Here is an 18,734-nt window from a genome sequence, read left to right on the forward strand (position 1 = left end):
TTTGCGATGGTTTTGTTTATGCGCATTGCGCAAAAGATTGGGCATTTATGTCGCAAACGATGCCGTGGTTGTTAGGGGCGTGGCTGTGGGCGTGGCTACAATGCGCTTGCACTGCGGCCGTCGCAGATTTGAGTCTGTATATGTGCAAAACTGCACCCGGGCAACAGCACCACAATTTTTACGACTGCCTCTTCGTGGCGTAATAGTAACGCTCTTCAAAATGCGCATTCCTGCCCAGCTGCGCTAGTATATTCACATTTTTGCGTTTCATGTTGCTTAAAAGAGAATTTTATATATGTGTGCAGAGCCACACTGCTAAACTGGGTTCTGGCAAATACAATGGTGCTGCTGTTGGTGGGGATGTTTGTTAACTCAAAGTTTACTCAAAGATGAACAACCCCTGTAAAGTGCATATTAACCACGCCTTCCACCCAACATGTTTATATTGACCAAGGTTCCTTTAAGGGTATCAGGTAGGCTAAACACCTTTGCAACCAGACAAATATTAGCACAGAAACAAATGCAGATGCGTCTAAGTGAACGCAATATGCGCAATATGTGACGCAACTAATTAAAGCAGCGCATTCATACATGAGCACAACTAATCCTTACCTTTGCGGTATCTTCCTGTGCGCACAATTTATTATAAGCACTGCGACAGCTGATACGCAGTTTCACACGTCGCACCTGTCTGTGTCTACATTAGCGCACAAATCGCACTGTTAAGGTATCGTGCGCTACATTATTAAATACTCGCATGCGCTGGGCAAATGTCAGGCCACTGCGCTCTTTTTAGCGCTGCGCTGCATTAATAAATGAGCCCCAGTGTCAGGTATGGTTGGTAGGTGAAAATAAATATGGATTGTGCACAAATCTACAAATGCAAAAGGTCTTGGACTGCAAAATGCTCAAGAGGACTGATGAACTCATTAAATAACCATTCAAAGATACAATCTTAAGGGAGGTCATTATTGTAGACTTGAGGCAATTTATTTAATGATACATTTAATGGTAAATAATAACTGGGTTTTTTTCAGTAATTTAACTCAAAATTCTCCCAAATAAGCAATATACTGTACCAGAATAAGTAGACTGTTAAAGGGAAAATTCACCTCTAACTTATGGAGGTGAGGCTTAAAAACTGATATTGATAATATGTCTCCATAATAGGCACCCTAGATGTAATTCCATTCTCCCGTAAGAATTACCTTCACTCATCCCATTGTTACTTAAAATATTGAGATTCCTGTGTAATATTTGTGTAATATTTGTGTAATCCGAGCTTTAAAGTTAAAAGCCTTCAGTGGCAATTGTAAAAAATCAAGAAGAGAATCAAGTGTAAACATTGCAGAAATGATTCTTGTTTGTGAATTCTCTCACATTAGCTAGGCTGCTGGCCATGGAAATCTATAACCCTTTCCATTCCCGACTCTTTGATCTTGGGTGCCACGTGTTTCCAGAAAAACACAAGACTCGACACAGATCAAAAAAGAACTGCAACTGTATCTGACACTACAGAGCCACCATGATGGTACTTTTAATGCAGGCCATATCTAGGGTTGTTAGACTACAGCCTCTATACTTTACCTCTACAGCCTCTATACTTTATGTCTTGAGAATAATGGAATTTTTTTCCCAATACTGAGTAGGGTATCACTTTAAATGTCCCCTTTTAAATGTTATTGTTATTTTTACTGATTGTCTTTAACAGGGCTTTGAAGCAAAAGCCACTTTTGAATTCTGCAGTCTCCGTCATAATAAACTTAGGGAAAACTATCCTCAATGCCTGCAATAGCTCAGGCCATGCTCCTGTCCTAGGATAACCAAATCATTTCCACCTCAAATAAAATAGGGTCTTAGGAGCTATTCTAAAGGGAAATGTTTTACAAGCTGAAACTTGCCATGACCATCCAACCACATTACATACTAAATGTTATGTAGATGAAAGGGTAGGAAATAATTAAAAAGTCAACATCAAGCAAAATACAGTTTTATAACACTAACAACACACCAGCCCATTAAGAATAGCATTCCAAGCTGCATTTCCCAACATTCCCCAAAATCCAGGAACTGTGTACAATGCAGTTCAGGGGAAAGAATGACATTTACTGATAATCACATGGCTTCCTGGGAAAAAAAGCTGTTAAATGAGTTTTTGTGCCACAAAGAAAAGGAATTTTATAGTTGATTCTGTCCCTGTAGGACATCTAACTTGCTGCTTCAGAGTAATTTCATATAAAAAGCATTACATTTGGCAGCCGCATAACAGTATTAAAGCAGAAAAATGAATGTGTTAAGCTGCATTGATTAATCATTTCAGTGCTCAAAGCTGCAAGCCATGACCATCATAGTTGGCAAAGTTTTCGTGCCTGGCATTATCCACCATATAATTCTCAGCAAGGATATTTGACTGAAGATTTAGAACACAAAATATCTTTCTGTTGGCAAACACTTGTCAGTCACAGTTGGATTTTGTTTTTCTATATGAGTATTTCTTCCTGTGTGTTGGCTCCAACAGTACAAGCATATGTCTGTATCCAACAGAATGAAACAAAATGGGCACAGCATGTGTTGATTTTCACTTTAGGCTTCAACACACAAATTGGATGCATGATCAATAGCCTCGCAGCTCTCCAGTATAGTTGTGATGTGGGAAGGAAAACTAATGTTTTTTACACTCTTTCAAACAACTTGCAATAATGGAAATAAATACAGTATGAAGCAGAGAGCTCATTTAAAATGGAACTAGATAATTGAACCCATTAAAGAGCACTTTGGCATTAATAAAGGAGCATTATATATACCCTCACCATGGTTTACTGTCATTGATGGAAAATATACTTTGATTTCTGTCTCCCTGACATCATTTCAGTTGTATACCACCCACAATAATAAGATCATAGAGTATATTTTCTGTAAGTACTTATATTTTTCAGCAGTAGAAGAGCCCACAGTAGAAATTGTATTTGCCTGAAAATGAAACCAGATAGTTGGAATTTGGTCCCAGCCTAGAACCTCTGTCAAAGCTAATTGTACCAATACCACAAAGCCACTAATATCTGGAGTTCTATATGAAAAATATTTAGTACAGCCATACTGCTAAACCCTACTGTTCTCTCAGGTGCATACTGTACCATTCATTTCTAGCTGGAAATGCTTAAAGGGTGGTTTCTTTAAGGTTAACTTTTTTTGGAAAGCCACTCCGACCAAATCCGACTTTTCCCCCTATTTATCATTACATTTTCCTGAAACATTCTTATGCAGGAAAAGTCTCAATAAGATCGTAAAAAATCAGAACCCATGACTTTTTCGGATTTAATGCCAAAATACCACATTGACACTGAATACCGAAACTTTTTCGGAAATCCAGCACAAATCAGCATATCTTTGGGACATCTGCCATTGATTTCTACAAGAAGTCGGCAGGTCTGGGTTGGAGTACTTTTTTATTCGTAGTTTAATAAATCACTAAAAATTGGAGGTTTTTTTTTTCTATGTAAAAAAAAAATTGTGTTTTTCCCCTTTAGGGTTAGTTCACACGAGGAGATTCGGGGAGATTTTGTCGCCTGGTGACTAATCGCCTCGTCTTCTGAGCGACTATCTCCCCGAATTGCCTCAGCGTTTTTTCCCATAGGCTACAATGAAAAGTCGCCTGTGCTAATGCACACGCGGCGATGCATTTTCTATAGTCGCCCGAAGTTGCCTCACACAGGTTATAGACGGTTATAGAATGTCATATTCTACCAACTTTGCAATTTGTCATAATTATTTAATTTTTAGAGTTTTTAATTATTTGCCTTCCCTCTCTCTGACTCTTTCTAAATATCAAATGGGGGTCACTGACCCAGGCAGACAAAAAAAACTATTGCTCTGTGAGTCTTCAATTTTATTGTTATTATTTATTTTTATTACTTATCTTCCCATTCATTCATTTGCCTATTGATATCTCATTAAAATCACTGCCTGATTTCTAGGGTAATTAAGACCTTAGGAACCAGATAGCTGCTGAAATACCAAACTGGAGAGTTGCCAAACAAAAAGCTAAATAACAGAAGAAGAAAAAAATAGAACATTAAGACCAATTGCAAATATCAATATTTACTTTAAACGGTAACCACTCCTATAGTTGAAGCCTGGTCTAACTGTAAAATATATATGATTAATAAGCAGAGAGATAGACAGAGTTAACATCTACAGTATATAAATGGCGTTAGATATGAATGTGGGCTAGAGAATTTCCTTTAATATATTGAAATTAGTATAAGTAGTATTGTAACTTTGTTCTCTTTTATTTAAGGCATACAGCAGAATATGATTCTTCCCTTCCAAGGCCCTTTTCACCTCCTCAAACATATGGCTACATATGCAGCCCGTTACCTTCAGAAGCTGATGCAGTTGATGAAGATGATGATGACCTTGATTTAGAGGACATCAGTTCATTAAAGTCTTATCGCAAGTACTGTGAAACTCCAACCTCCAGTATCAGTGAATATGAGAGCTCTATGGCCGGATCTCTTGTTAATGGCTGGGGTTCTGTTTCAGAAGATAATTATACCAGTGCTAGATGCAGCATGGTCAGCTCCTCTGATGGATCCTTCTTAATGGATGCGAACTTTGCCAAGGCTCTTGCAGTTGCAGTTGACAGTTTTTGCTATGGTGGATCTCAAACTGAGACTGCTGGAAGAGATAAGTTTTATGCAGGTAAGAATTTTTTGTTACAAATTACAGTCCAATTAAGGGGATTAGGTAAAGGCACTGGCCTAGCCACTCGCCAGTAATATATAATCAGGAAAAAAGAGAGCCGATACCTTGTCTGCTACAAATGGGGGAATCCCAAACTTTATTCCATGGTGCTCACAACACTTCACAGTGATCAAACGTTTCGGGACCGCATGGCCCTTCCTCAGTGACAATCAACCAGAGAGACTATACAAAATTTATAGGCAAACTAATTGTGACCCCTAGTGGTAGTCATCAAATATACATAGAAAAAGATTATTAACCATTTGTATCCATTGTGTTAAAATCCATAAACGTGTATACATCAGTACATAATAATAAGATTATACTGTATAAAATATAATCAGTAAAAATCATAGCTTTTACTGGTAGTTACTCACTGACTAAAAAACAAGAATAAGAAGGATATAAAGGGTGTTTCTACCTTACTCGAAATATGTGGATTTCTACTGCAAGAAAAGTTTTAACAATTAATATATTATTACACTTGTAGAAGTACAGGTATGGGACCTGTTATCCAGAATGCTTGGGACCTGGGGTTTTCCGGATAACGGATCTTTCCGTAATTTGGGTCTTCATGCCTTATGTCTACTAGAAATTCATGTAAACATTAAATAAACCCAACAGGCTGGTTTTGCTTCCAATAAGGATTAATTATATCTTAATTGGGATCAAGTACAAGCTACTGTTTTATTATTACAGAGAAAAAGGTAATTATTTTAAAAAAAAGTTGGATTATTTGGATAAAATGGAGTCTATGGGAGACAGAAACAGAACACACCGGCACAACATGGTTACTGCTAGCAGGTATAACCTTGCTCGTTTATTGCGGATGCAACGTTTCGGGTCGTGACCCCTTTCTCAAGCAAGAAAGGGGTCACGCTTGAGAAAGGGGTCACGCCCTGAAACGTTGCATCCGCAATAAATGAGCAAGGTTATACCTGCTAGTAATACCCATGTTGTGCCAGTGTGTTCTGTTTCTACGTTACTTCTGAGGTTGCCAAGTTCCTCTATCACCGTGCACCTGGGATTCGTGTTTTTCTGGACGGCCAGGATGTGCGAGTGTAAGTTGTTTCTTTCTGTCTATGGGAAACAGCCATTCCGTAATTCGGAGCTTTCTGGATATCAGGTTTCCGGATAAGGGATATTATACCTGTACCATCAATTAATATATTATTACACTTATACTTTGTTTATAAAAAGCAGTTCAAGCCCCAACTTTCATGTAAACCCTTCGGGGACATAGTATCTAACTTCCAGATCCAGAGGCACTCTCTTTGGAGTAGTTTTTTGTCAACATTGACATAGTTAGTTTTAACTTCTTCTAGGACCTGCCATCGTAGTTGTGCCACGTTATGTTTACATTCTGCCCAATATTGGCTAATGGAAGTAGCCTTTATCTGTATATTATGGATTGAGCTGCGATGTTCATATATACGCACCCTCACCATTCTATTGGTTTTCCCTACGTAACCCTTTCCGCACGCACACTTTAGGTAATAGATTACATTCTTGGACATGCATATAAAGTATCCTTTTAATTTAATTTTAGTGCCTTGTGTCGGATGCAACACTGTATCTCCTTTTATGACACTATTACAATTCTGGCATGACATGCATGGAAAAGAGCCTACTACTGGCTTCCCTAAAAATCTTGCTTTAGACGTTATAGGGGGTTGCAAATCTGTATGTACCAAAAAATCATTTATATTTTTCCCTCTTTTATATGCAAAGAAAGGGTAATCTTTGAAAACCTTAGATGTACTTGGATCTGTCATTAATATCAGCCAGTATTTTCTCACCACTTTCCGTACGCCTTTTGAGTGTATATCAAAAGTGGTCACAAAAGGTATCCTTTCTCTAGTCCTTTCACTTTTCATGCTAGTCAATAAAGTTTCTCGGGGTAACGCATCTACCTCTTTCTCTTTTTTCCTGATTAAGATTTTTTGTTAGCAGGAACAACAACATACAAGCAGAAACAGGAGGGCAGATGTAGACAAAGTTATGGTACAGGTATGGGATCTGTTATCCAGAATGCTTGGGACCTGGGGTTTTCCGGATAATGGATCCTTCCTTAATTAGGATCTTCATCCCTAAAGTCTGCCTAAAATCATGTAAACATTAAATAAACCCAAAAGTCTGGTGTTGCTTCCAATAAGGATGGGTTATATCTTAGTTTGGATCAAGTACAAGGTACTGTTTTGTTATTACAGAGAAAAAGGAAATCATTTTACAAACTGGATTATTTTGATAAAATGGAGTCTATGGGAGACAGCCTTTCTGTAAATCAGAGAATTCTGGATAATGGGTTTCCGGATGACGGATCCCATACCTGTATTATAAATACTATATTCCTCTTTTTAGAAAAAAGCTAAATCCTATCCTATTAGAAAAAAAATAATATCCTTTGCATGCTGTAGAGCAGGGATCTCCAACCTCCAAAAGAGTTGGGGAGCAACACAAGCATGAAAAAAGTTCCTGGGTGGTGCCAAATAAAGGATATGAATGGATATTCAGTTGCCCTATGTGGATTGACAGCCTATTGATGGCTCAATTTGGCCATAAACCTGGTTTTTATGCAACCAAAACTTGCCACCAAGCTAGTAGTTGAAAAATAAGCACCAGCTTATTTTTTGGTTTTTAACTATTTGATGTTTTTGTTCAGCAGCCCTCCAGTCTTGAATTTCAGCAGCTGTCTGGTTGCCAAGGTTCAATTTTCCTAGCAACCAGGCAGTGGCTTGAATGAGTGACTGGGAAATATCTAGGAACAGGCCTGAAGAGAATGTTATTGAAATATTGAAAAGTAACAATAGAATTTTAGCCTTAAAGGTAAGGGATTTTTTTGCCACCAGGTTTATTGAACTCTGTTTAAAAAGCTGAAAATATGCAAGAGAAGGCTTGTATATGCACAGTCGGGGGCACACAAAGTAAAAAACAAAAAGTAGCCACGATAAAAAAGTAAGTTCCTTTTCAGATACAAAGAATATCATGTAACTCCTTAAATAACTTGTTTTTGTAGCACTTTTTATCTTGTGTACATCTATTTTGTGATTACAGTTTATCCCCTCCCATTACTGTTTACACATTACAGTAAGTACAAACCCTTCATTTATTGCCTAATTATTTTCAAGTGTACCTACTTGAGAGATGGCTACAGAGCCAACCAATGAGATCTTTGTCCTGGTCTTAAAGGTACCTTAAATCAGCCCTAATAACCCCTTCAGGCACAAAAAGCAGAAATCTCTGTATTTTATGGACTGGTCAAGGCAGGTATTAGGTACAGGACTGTTGTCAAAGCATATGTTCTGCTTTGTTGCAATTTTTTTTTAAGAATGGCAATTTACTGGCCCCTATTCTGCAGCTTTTTTTGTGCCTAGAATTGCGTATAACAATCACAACTCAACCCTAATGCTAATCTAATGAAAAATGATGGGCTCAGTTGTATGGAAGTATTGTCAAGCAGAAGAAAAACAGTTACACTGTAATCAGTTCGCTGAGCAGAGTATAGAATAGAGCTGCATTCTGTCTGCTAAGCTGAAATTAAATGTTTGCCTTATTAATTAAGAGTAAATTGTCAGGCATTTAAGTTACCTTCAGTTCCAATTTTGACGTACCCGATAAAGGATACATCCCAAAGGATTTGTTGCACACAAAGCCAAGCATGCTTTCTAAAATTTCTCAGTAATTGGACTGAATATGTTACGGTTTATAATACAAACAGACACTGCGCTTGAGTAGAGTGCACAGTCACACTTTTCTTTGTTTTGGCCTTGCAGGTTGAGTGACCAAAACAGTATAATTTACCTAATATTATGGCAAAGAGTCATAGGATCGGAACACTTGAGTCAACAGTTGGCACGTGTGTGGTGCCTTTATGCACATGATTTGATTCAGTATCTGGTGCCCCATTTAATACAAAAAACTTAAATAACACAAATAGATAACTTAAATAAACTTTAATAACTTATACACAATAAATGCTTAATTTATTTGGAATTGTGGGTTGCATATGGCCTACTTGTTGTGTGATAATGCACCACAAAGCTTGGTTAAATACGAAAAGCACATGAATAAACTGTATCCAAAACAAATGTATGTATGCAAAAAAAACAACTGCTCAATGAGCCAGTGCTTGTAATCTGCACATAATTCAATGCCCTTTTTTATGGCACCCAGGCTTGCTTCATTTGCATTTCAAATAAGCAAAAAATGATAATGAGTAAATGTGATTATTACATGGATTGAAGTTTTTGTTTCCATTTTCTCATTTTAAATGGAATTGCATGCCTTCACAGACTACTACATTATGTACTGTCAAATATCTGATGGATAAAAGGCAGAGAGTAAATTAGTGTTAACGCTGTATGATTCTCACTTCTTTCACAACAAGTAATCAGAGTACATCAATAAGAGTTGCATGTATGTTTTGTATGTAAGAATCGCTAGAAATTGCTAAATATTTCATATTTTTGCCAATGCCCACAGAATATTTTATTCATGCTTTTACTTGATCAATGTCATAAGTATATTGAAATATGCAGCACAGCAGAATTGATGCCTTTTATTTGTTAACCAGGTGATAGTCAGGTAAGCATGCTGTGTTTTGTGAAGGAACAATTAAAACCACTGAGTAAAACTACTTTCATTCCAATCTGGCATCTAAATACTAATTTCAGTCAACAGTAAACATTGTCATGATTACAGATTGGGAAACCACTACGATGCCAAGGAATCTAGAAGGGCCAGTGGCTGCAATTTCTACAAATACAATGTAGCATAATGTTAGAAAATGTCAACAAGAATGTGTGCATTGGTACAGCATGCATTCTAGAGTGTAGCATGCTGGTATGAATGTTTTTAGTGTTGTTTGTGTTATTCATTATAATCAATCACTCTCTGTCTGAACCTTTCCTACACTATTTCATGGCAGCTTGTACTGTATGTGTATTGCAATTCATAGGGGTAGATTCACTAAAGGATGAAGTGGCAATTCACCAGCGTTGCCACCCGCAGGGACATCGCCAATTCACTAACAGGCGCAATCGCCAATTCGCAAGCAAAAGAGACCGTCGCAAGCGTTCATTCGCACTCTATCGCCAGGCGACTTTTTGCTCGGCAAAAGGTCATTACTCCGCAAATTCAGTAAAGTGTGGATTTTACTGAACGTTACCTCTTTCACCAGAGTTGACATCGCCACCTCGAAATGCTAAAAAGAAGCTAGATCTTCCTCAATCTTACATCATATCCTGTGTGAGGAAAATGCATTAAAGTTCCAAAAACACTGGCAACTTTTCCTTTTTTGAAGTAGAATTGCCTGCAAAAGTCCTAACTTGAACTTTTTTGGGGTAACCGGTTTTCTCCAGACATTTCATAACATATGGAATATATGGAACATTTGCACCAACATTTATAATAAAGACCTCCATACAGCTTTAAATTACCAGCCGTATGTAAATTGACCTAAGCGCAAGATCACTAGCAAATTTTCACTAGGCACAACGCTAGGGCATCTTCACTATGAAATGCTTGCACTGCCGCTAGTGAAAATTCGCCATTGTTTGGTGCCCAGGGCGCACCATCGCATATTAGTGCATTAGCGTAGTGGTATCGAATTTGCGCCTGGCGAAGTGGTGTGATGTGTGCGAATAGGTCGCTGGCAACAATTTGCCCTTTAGTGAATCTGCCCCATAGTGTCTATTAAAAACAGACACTACATCAACATCCCTGCTACTATAATGTACTGTTCTTTTACTAGATTCTGTTAACAAAATGGTAATCTAGTCTGCTAATTGAAAGATGTAAAATTACAAAGCCCTCCAAACAATAATATAAGTCTGTATTGTGAACCCCCAAGACTCATTATGTGCTATTAATATCATCTAAAGTGCAGAAACGATTACCCTCACAATAATATGATGTAACTAGAAGTCACAGCGCCATTGCCATTTTACTGAAAACAATTCAGAATTACAAGATTCAGTATACAGTATTGCTCATAACAAATTGGGTATTATTTTATACTCTTTTATAGCACACTTCATGTTATCTTTTCTAGGACCAGATCAATGAGGATGATGGACCTGCAGTGCAATTACAAAAACTGGCCAATCGCATTTTGTGCATAAGGATCATGGCACATTGGTCATATTAAACACTGGTGTTTTTTTAACTGGTGGAGGATCACCCAAACCTACCTAAGGAGGCAGTCCTTCATTATATTTAAAGACAGGCTGCTCAGGGAATTGTGGGATCTTTCCTTCCAGCTGAAAATATGTCCCATGTGCCATGAGCCTAAACATCTAAAAGGTCCAGGAACAGGTTGCGTAGTCCAAAACAAATCATATTATTATGTAAATTACTGGACTATGTGACTCTGTTGGCTGTCTTTTCAGTGTGTTGCAGTAAACCTGTTTGTATGCAACTGAATATGCCTCCAAGCCAAGAATTCCAAAATAAGTAACTGCTTTGTGGTCACTGGGAGCATCGTCCATGGTGTTGGTGAGCAATGTATTGCTTGTGAGCCACTGGTTGGAGACAACTGGGTTATACCAATGTGCTGTAATATACATGGAGATGCATTCTCCTTATCTGCTGCAAGGTTTTTTCTATAGTTCATATTCCTTTTAATAGAAAAATCCTTCTAGCTCCAGCATTTTCGTTTTTGTTGTGCCAGATGCTGCAAAAAGTTGGTCTCCTGGCTATTAAACATGTACATTAAATATTCTACTGGGTAGAGCATGCACAGAAGCACACACTTCTCCTTAGAATTGGTAAAGGTAATGTGATGTTGTCCTTGACACCTGAGCTGCTGGCACAACAAGAATGAAACATGCTGAATGCCAGAAGGGAAGGAGTGCAGACTTTGTTAAAAGCTCAGCAACTCGGGTCAACTACAAGAAAACACCACCCTAGTTTTAACCCTTTCCTTGTCCTTTCATTTTATTGTGTAACTACAAGCATTGTCTAGATTTTCCTTACAGTTGCTTTAAGACATTATACCTTCAGTCCTATTGAAAGATAAGAGAATTACAGGGTAAACATATTTCTGCTCTAAACCAGAACCAATAGTATAGATCAGGGCTGTCCAACTGGCGGCCCGCGACCCCCCCTTCTTTGGCCCCCCAGATGCTGTGTCTGTTTACCATATGTAAGATTTAAAAGGTATCACTGTAGAGATAAACTGCACCCTGCATTGTTTAAACCACAAATTCAGACTCTAATCCCCTGTATTGTTCACACCTGTGATCCCCCTGTATTGTTCACACTTGTGACACCTCTATTGATCACTCCCCTAAAGGCCTGTACTGTTCATACCTGAGACCCAAAATGCTAATAGGGCACCAGCACTGTGTCACTCTATGTAGTACATATTAGACTGATAGCATTACTAGTCTACTGCTCTGTTCTGCCTTCCCTCCCTGCAGGGCTGGAACTAGGGGCAGGCAGAGTAGGCGCCCACCTAGGGCGCAATCATGGGTGGGGCACACTTTTAAAGGGAATTTCCTTTCTTTCTTTTTTAAACCCTGATTTGCTTGGCCTTTAATAGTTTTTCAACTTTATAAACCCCCTGTTCCAGACAGAATCACTCCCAGCTCACTTTTGGCTGCTACTTGCACAGGTAAACAGATGATATGATGGATATTTGGCTGCTGCTGGCACAAGTACATATATGGAGGCAATAGTGTGTATTTTTGTCTGATGCTGGCACAGGTACAGATTGGGGGCAATATAAGGGATTGGCTGCTGCTGGCTCAGGTACATGGTGCAATATGGTGGCTGCTGGCACAGATACACAGATGTTTGAGGGCAATATGATGGATTTTTGGCTACTGCCGGAACAGGTACAAATTGGGCAATATGATGGATTCTTTTGGTTGCCGCTGGCTAAGGTACAGATTGGGGTGAAAATATGATGGATGTTTTGTCTTATGCTGGCACAGGTACAGATTGGGGCCTGGGGGCAATCTGAGGGATTGACTGCCATTGACATAGATAAAAATGGAGGCAATATGATAGGTGCTGGCACAGGTACAGGGGGCTATATGACTGGTAAGGTGGGAAATGGTAATGCAGGACTGGGTGGTGGGGGCACTGATTGAAGCCTTTGCCTAGGGTGCAAAAATACCTTGGCCAGCCCTTTCTCCCTGTGTGTGCCATTCTCTGCTTGCCAATAGAGATGTCGCGAACTGTTCGCCGGCGAACTTGTTCGCGCGAACATCGGGTGTTCGCGCTCGCCGGAAGTTCGCGAACGTCGCGCGACGTTCGCCATTTTGGGTTCGCCATTGTTGGCGCTTTTTTTTGCCCTCTCACCCCAGACCAGCAGGTACATGGCAGCCAATCAGGAAGCTCTCCCCTGGACCACTCCCCTTCCCTATAAAAACCGAAGCCCTGCAGCGTTTTTTCACTCTGCCTGTGTGTGCTGAAGAGATAGTGTAGGGAGAGAGCTGCTGCCTGTTAGTGATTTCAGGGACAGTTGAAAGTTTGCTGGCTAGTAATCGTTTTGATACTGCTCTGTTATTGGAGGGACAGAAGTCTGCAGGGGTTTGAGGGACATTTAAGCTTAGGTAGCTTTGCTGGCTAGTAATCTACCTTCTACTGCAGTGCTCTGTATGTAGCTGCAGTGGGCAGCTGTCCTGCTTCTGATCTCATCTGCTGACTGCTGCAATAACAGTAGTCCTTGTAAGGACTGCTTTTATTTATTTTTTTGTTGTTTTACTACTACTACTACTACTACTACTATAAGAGCCCAGTGCTATTAGTCTAGCAGTGTTGGGGAGTGGGACTGGTGTGCTAATCTGCTGCTCCTAGTAGTTCAGCAGCACCAACTTTAATTTTTTTTTTTTAATATTCATTTTTTTTTTATTTTACTTTTTTTTATTTTACTACCGCTGTAGTAGTGTATAAGTTGACCTTTTAGGCATTATTTGCCCTGTAGGCATTATTTGCACACTGTTTTCTTCAACCCGCCATCGAGCTGTGTGACCTTGTTCACATTCTGTCTAAATATCCATAATATTACCGTCTCCAGAAAAAACACCGGAGTCACTTTTTTCAAGCAGCCATAATATATTTTACGTAATCCGTATCCACCGCTGTAGTAGTGTATACGTTGGCCTTGTAGGCATTATTTGCACACTGTTTTCTTCAACCCGCCATCGAGCTGTGTGACCTTGTTCCCATTCTGTCTAAATATCCATAATATTACCGTCTCCAGAAAAAACACCGGAGTCACTTTTTTCAAGCAGCATTCATATATTTTACGTAATCCGTATCCACCGCTGTAGTAGTGTATACGTTGGCCTTGTAGGCATTATTTGCACACTGTTTTCTTCAACCCGCCATCGAGCTGTGTGACCTTGTTCCCATTCTGTCTAAATATCCATAATATTACCGTCTCCAGAAAAAACACCGGAGTCACTTTTTTCAAGCAGCATTCATATATTTTACGTAATCCGTATCCACCGCTGTAGTAGTGTATACGTTGGCCTTGTAGGCATTATTTGCACACTGTTTTCTTCAACCCGCCATCGAGCTGTGTGACCTTGTTCCCATTCTGTTTAAATATCCATAATATTACCGTCTCCAGAAAAAACACCGGAGTCACTTTTTTCAAGCAGCATTCATATATTTTACGTAATCCGTATCCACCGCTGTAGTAGTGTATACGTTGGCCTTGTAGGCATTATTTGCACACTGTTTTCTTCAACCCGCCATCGAGCTGTGTGACCTTGTTCCCATTCTGTCTAAATATCCATAATATTACCGTCTCCAGAAAAAACACCGGAGTCACTTTTTTCAAGCAGCATTCATATATTTTACGTAATCCGTATCCACCGCTGTAGTAGTGTATACGTTGGCCTTGTAGGCATTATTTGCACAGTGTTTTCTTCAACCCGCCATCGAGCTGTGTGAGCTTGTTCACATTTTGTCTAAATATTGATAATATTATCGTCTCTAGAAAAACCACTTGAGTTACTTTTTTTCAAGCAGCATTCACATATTTTACGTAATCCGTATCCACCGCTGTAGTAGTGTATACGTTGACCTTGTAGGCATTATTTGCACACTGTTTTCTTCAACCCGCCATCGAGCTGTGTGACCTTGTTCCCATTCTGTCTAAATATCCATAATATTACCGTCTCCAGAAAAAACACCGGAGTCACTTTTTTCAAGCAGCATTCATATATTTTACGTAATCCGTATCCACCGCTGTAGTAGTGTATACGTTGGCCTTGTAGGCATTATTTGCACACTGTTTTCTTCAACCCGCCATCGAGCTGTGTGACCTTGTTCCCATTCTGTCTAAATATCCATAATATTACCGTCTCCAGAAAAAACACCGGAGTCACTTTTTTCAAGCAGCATTCATATATTTTACGTAATCCGTATCCACCGATGTAGTAGTGTATACGTTGGCCTTGTAGGCATTGTTTGCCCAGTTTTTTTGGCCACAGCCACTGAAGCACAGAGGCCAGAAAAAATATGCCATATAAATGCTGAAAATAGTCATTTTTTGCCATACGTTGACTCAACGTATATGGCAAAAAATGACTATTTTCAGCATTTATGTGGCATATTTTTTCTGGCAACTGTGCTTCAGTGGCTGCAACCAAAAAAACTGGGCAAACAATGTCTACAAGGTCAACGTATGGCGAAAAATGACTATTTTCAGCATTTATATGGCATATTTTTTCTGGCAACTGTGCTTCAGTGGCTGCGTCCAAAAAAACTGGGCAAACAATGCCTACAAGGTCAACGTATGGCAGTTGTTTAAAGAGAACAGTAGATTACTAGCCAGCAAAGCTACCTAAGCTAAAATGTCCCTCAAATCCCTGCAGACTTCTGTCCCTCCAATACAGAGCAGTATCAAGCAGATTACTAGCCAGCAAACTTACTATCATCTGTCCCTGAAATCACTAACAGCTCTCCCCCTACACTATCTCTTCCAAGCACACACAGGCAGATTTTTCAGATACATTTTTGCCCTTGATCCCCCTCTGGCATGCCACTGTCCAGGTCGTTGCACCCTTTAAACAACTTTAAAATCATTTTTCTGGCCAGAAATGTCTTTTCTAGATGTTAAAGTTCGCCTTCCCATTGAAGTCTATGGGGTTCGCGAACCGTTCGCGAACCGCTCGCGTTTTTGCGCAAGTTCGCGAATATGTTCGCGAACTTTTTTTCCGACGTTCGCTACATCCCTACTTGCCAAGTGCTGCTTGTGTGTGCCATTCTCAGTTTGCCCCGTGCTACCTGTGGAATGTAAGCCCGTTAGGGGTTTGTTCTTGGGGTTATTAGCATTTGGAAATTGTTGTTAGGGGCCCCTAAGGTGTTTAATCATGTGTTGGGGGGGTTGTTGTATTATCCACAGGGGAGGATGAGGCATATAGATTTAAGGGTATGTTTTTAACATGACTTCAATTTTTCACATATGAGTGATGAGGTATTTGCCTGCAGTGAGCACCAACCATTTGGTTTTTTGGCATGTTACCACTGTTAATGTGGATATAATCTTAAAAGTTCTTTTGGTAATATGGGTGTGGTTTACAGTGGGTGTGATTTAAAAGGGGGAGTGGCCAACACTGACTTCCATTATTGGCCCTCCTCCACATAGGCCAGTAAAATTTTGGCCCTCGGTACCACAGAACTTGGACAGCACTGGTATAGATTATAATCAAATTAAAAATGTATTTTGAGTAACAGGTCAATCAATCCATGATGTGCTGTATAGCTTTTTGTGTTTATATACTTGTATCTGTTTGTTTGTTTCAACTTTCAATAAAGGTTATGTCTGGTATAGATTTCATGTGCCCTACAAATGGTGCCTTTGGTAAGAAAAGCATGTATACACTTTATAAATAGGATTCAGCAATTTGAATCTTGCTTCTTTTGTCTGTTGCACAGTGTATTTTTTATCCCATATCCCAATTCAGAACACGTTCTGTTTTTTCAGGGTTAAGTAAGGTCATTGAATCAAATCCTTCCTCCATCTGTTCCATTTGGGTGATATTTACACTTGTATGTGTTTCTGTTGCATCAGAACTATTTATTATGTTTATTATGATGATTATCCATAGAGGCTGGAATTTAGGCAATCAGCTTGTTTCTACAGAAGAACAGTACCAGTGAGTAATCATACAGAAGTAATCAGTAATCTCAATGAAACTGAGAAGCATTTATGACCTTTGCCACACAATATGATTTATAGTAGGACTAGGCAATAAATAGGATACAAGAATACACTTGATAAAAAAATACATTTTAGGAGATCTATCAACTGATATTGTTTAAGAGGCTTATGCATTCAGTTTGATTTGACATGGCTGCTTATGGATGTGCTTCTTCAAAATTACACATTGTTATGTTGCATCTTGGCAGCTTTCTTGGAAATGATTATTTTTCACATTATCTGTCACCTTGCAAAGATAACCACATGCAAAGGGGCATTTAGAAAAATATTGACTTTCCTAGAAATGGCATATTTAAAGGAGAAGGAAAGCTATGGAGGCATTTTATTGCCAATAGATTAGTTGCAATAGTGCAAGCTAGAATGCTATATTTATTCTGTAGAATGTTTTACCATACCTGAGTAAAAAGCTCTAGAAACTCTCTGTTTGTTTAGGATAGGAGCTGCAGTATTAATGTGGTGTGACACCACTTCCTGCCTGAGTCTCTACCTACTCTGGGCTCAGATTACAGTAGAAAAGGGAGGGGGGTGGGGAAGAGGAGCAAACTGAGCATGCTCTTGCCCAGGGCAATGAGGTTTAAGCTGAAGGCAGGAAGTCTGATAGAGAAGCCCATGTGTACACAATAGAAGGAAAGAAATGCAGTGTTTCTTTTGACAGGGGACTCAGAGCAGCATTACTTTGGGGGTTTACTGGTATATTTAGATGGACCTTTCTGATAAGGCTAACTTAGTTTTAACCTTTCCTTCTCTTTTAAGTATAATTTTTGCCATAGATTCAGCACTATCTCAATGTCTAAATCCACAGGAAAAATTTATCGTCTACTTTCCTTTCAAAAACAGGGATATTGCAATATACTGTATGTACAGTAAGCTGGTTAGCTATGAATATCCAAAAACTATGTTCACATGCTAATTCCCTGTCTACCTGTCTATTTCCCATCATACCAAGTCCATTTCACTTCTACAGTATAACACTTTCTGGTGTCCTTCCATTGGTTCTGTTACAATATAATGTATATAGCACTGAGCATTCCACTTCTATCATCACACAAAGCTGAAAAATATGTCTGTATTGGAGTGAGTTTAGTTATTATCATATACAAGATGAGACTGCAGCCAAAAGGGAATTGAATGAGAACCATCACTATCCTATAAATCTGCTGTACTGTAGTGGATGTTTCATTGTTTCACAAACAGTTTATTTTTTTAGGGTTATTTATATATTTATCAGTTTTATGATATCTCCCACCTATCATTTTTCTTTGGGCTTCAAATGCACGCATGTTGTCACTGGTAGATCCCCCTGTTCTAATTGGCTGATTCCAATATGAGCCTCTGCATCAACCCAGGTGCAGGCAAGATGGTTCAGGGCCAAGATGCTTACATGTGCGTATTGGCGATGAATTACGCTCTGTGTGCTGGCACCCTGCCTGGCACAGTGGTTCTGGGAGCAGTCACAGGAGAAGACTGATGCCAATGGAGCACAAATAGGGTTGCCACCCAGCCGGTATTTTAATGGCCTAGCGGGTAAAACACCTACCAAGGCCGGGGTCGGTATTACAAATTTACTGGCAATGTCAGAACGTACCTTTTTTTTTTTTCAGGCTTCTTGCCATCGCGCGATGTGGCTCCGCCTCTTTTGCATCACGGTTTGTGGCTCACACCATTTTGAATTGCGGACCGCCCCTTTTGTTCCTGCCCATCCACTGGCCGGTAAAACCTTTGAGAAAAGGCGGCAACCCTAGGCACAAATCAAAAGCAGAAATTAGCTCTTGTGGACTTTCTCTTTCTACATACTGAATACAGCACC

The 18,734-nt window shown here is 39.4% G+C and overlaps 1 protein-coding gene across 3 annotated transcripts in view; it reads left to right on the forward strand.

Moving 5' to 3' along the window:
- Positions 1-18,734, forward strand: part of robo4.S (roundabout guidance receptor 4 S homeolog) — a 127,098-nt gene that overhangs the window by 95,450 nt on the left and 12,914 nt on the right. For all 3 annotated transcript variants that reach the window (XM_018241665.2, XM_018241666.2, XM_018241667.2), the window contains exon 18: positions 4,298-4,701. In XM_018241665.2, coding sequence (XP_018097154.1) covers positions 4,298-4,701 — 404 coding nt within the window. The remainder of the gene's footprint in view (positions 1-4,297; positions 4,702-18,734) is intronic.

The sequence above is a fragment of the Xenopus laevis genome, chromosome 7S, assembly GCF_017654675.1.
Source record: "Xenopus laevis strain J_2021 chromosome 7S, Xenopus_laevis_v10.1, whole genome shotgun sequence".
Lineage (NCBI taxonomy): Eukaryota > Metazoa > Chordata > Amphibia > Anura > Pipidae > Xenopus > Xenopus laevis.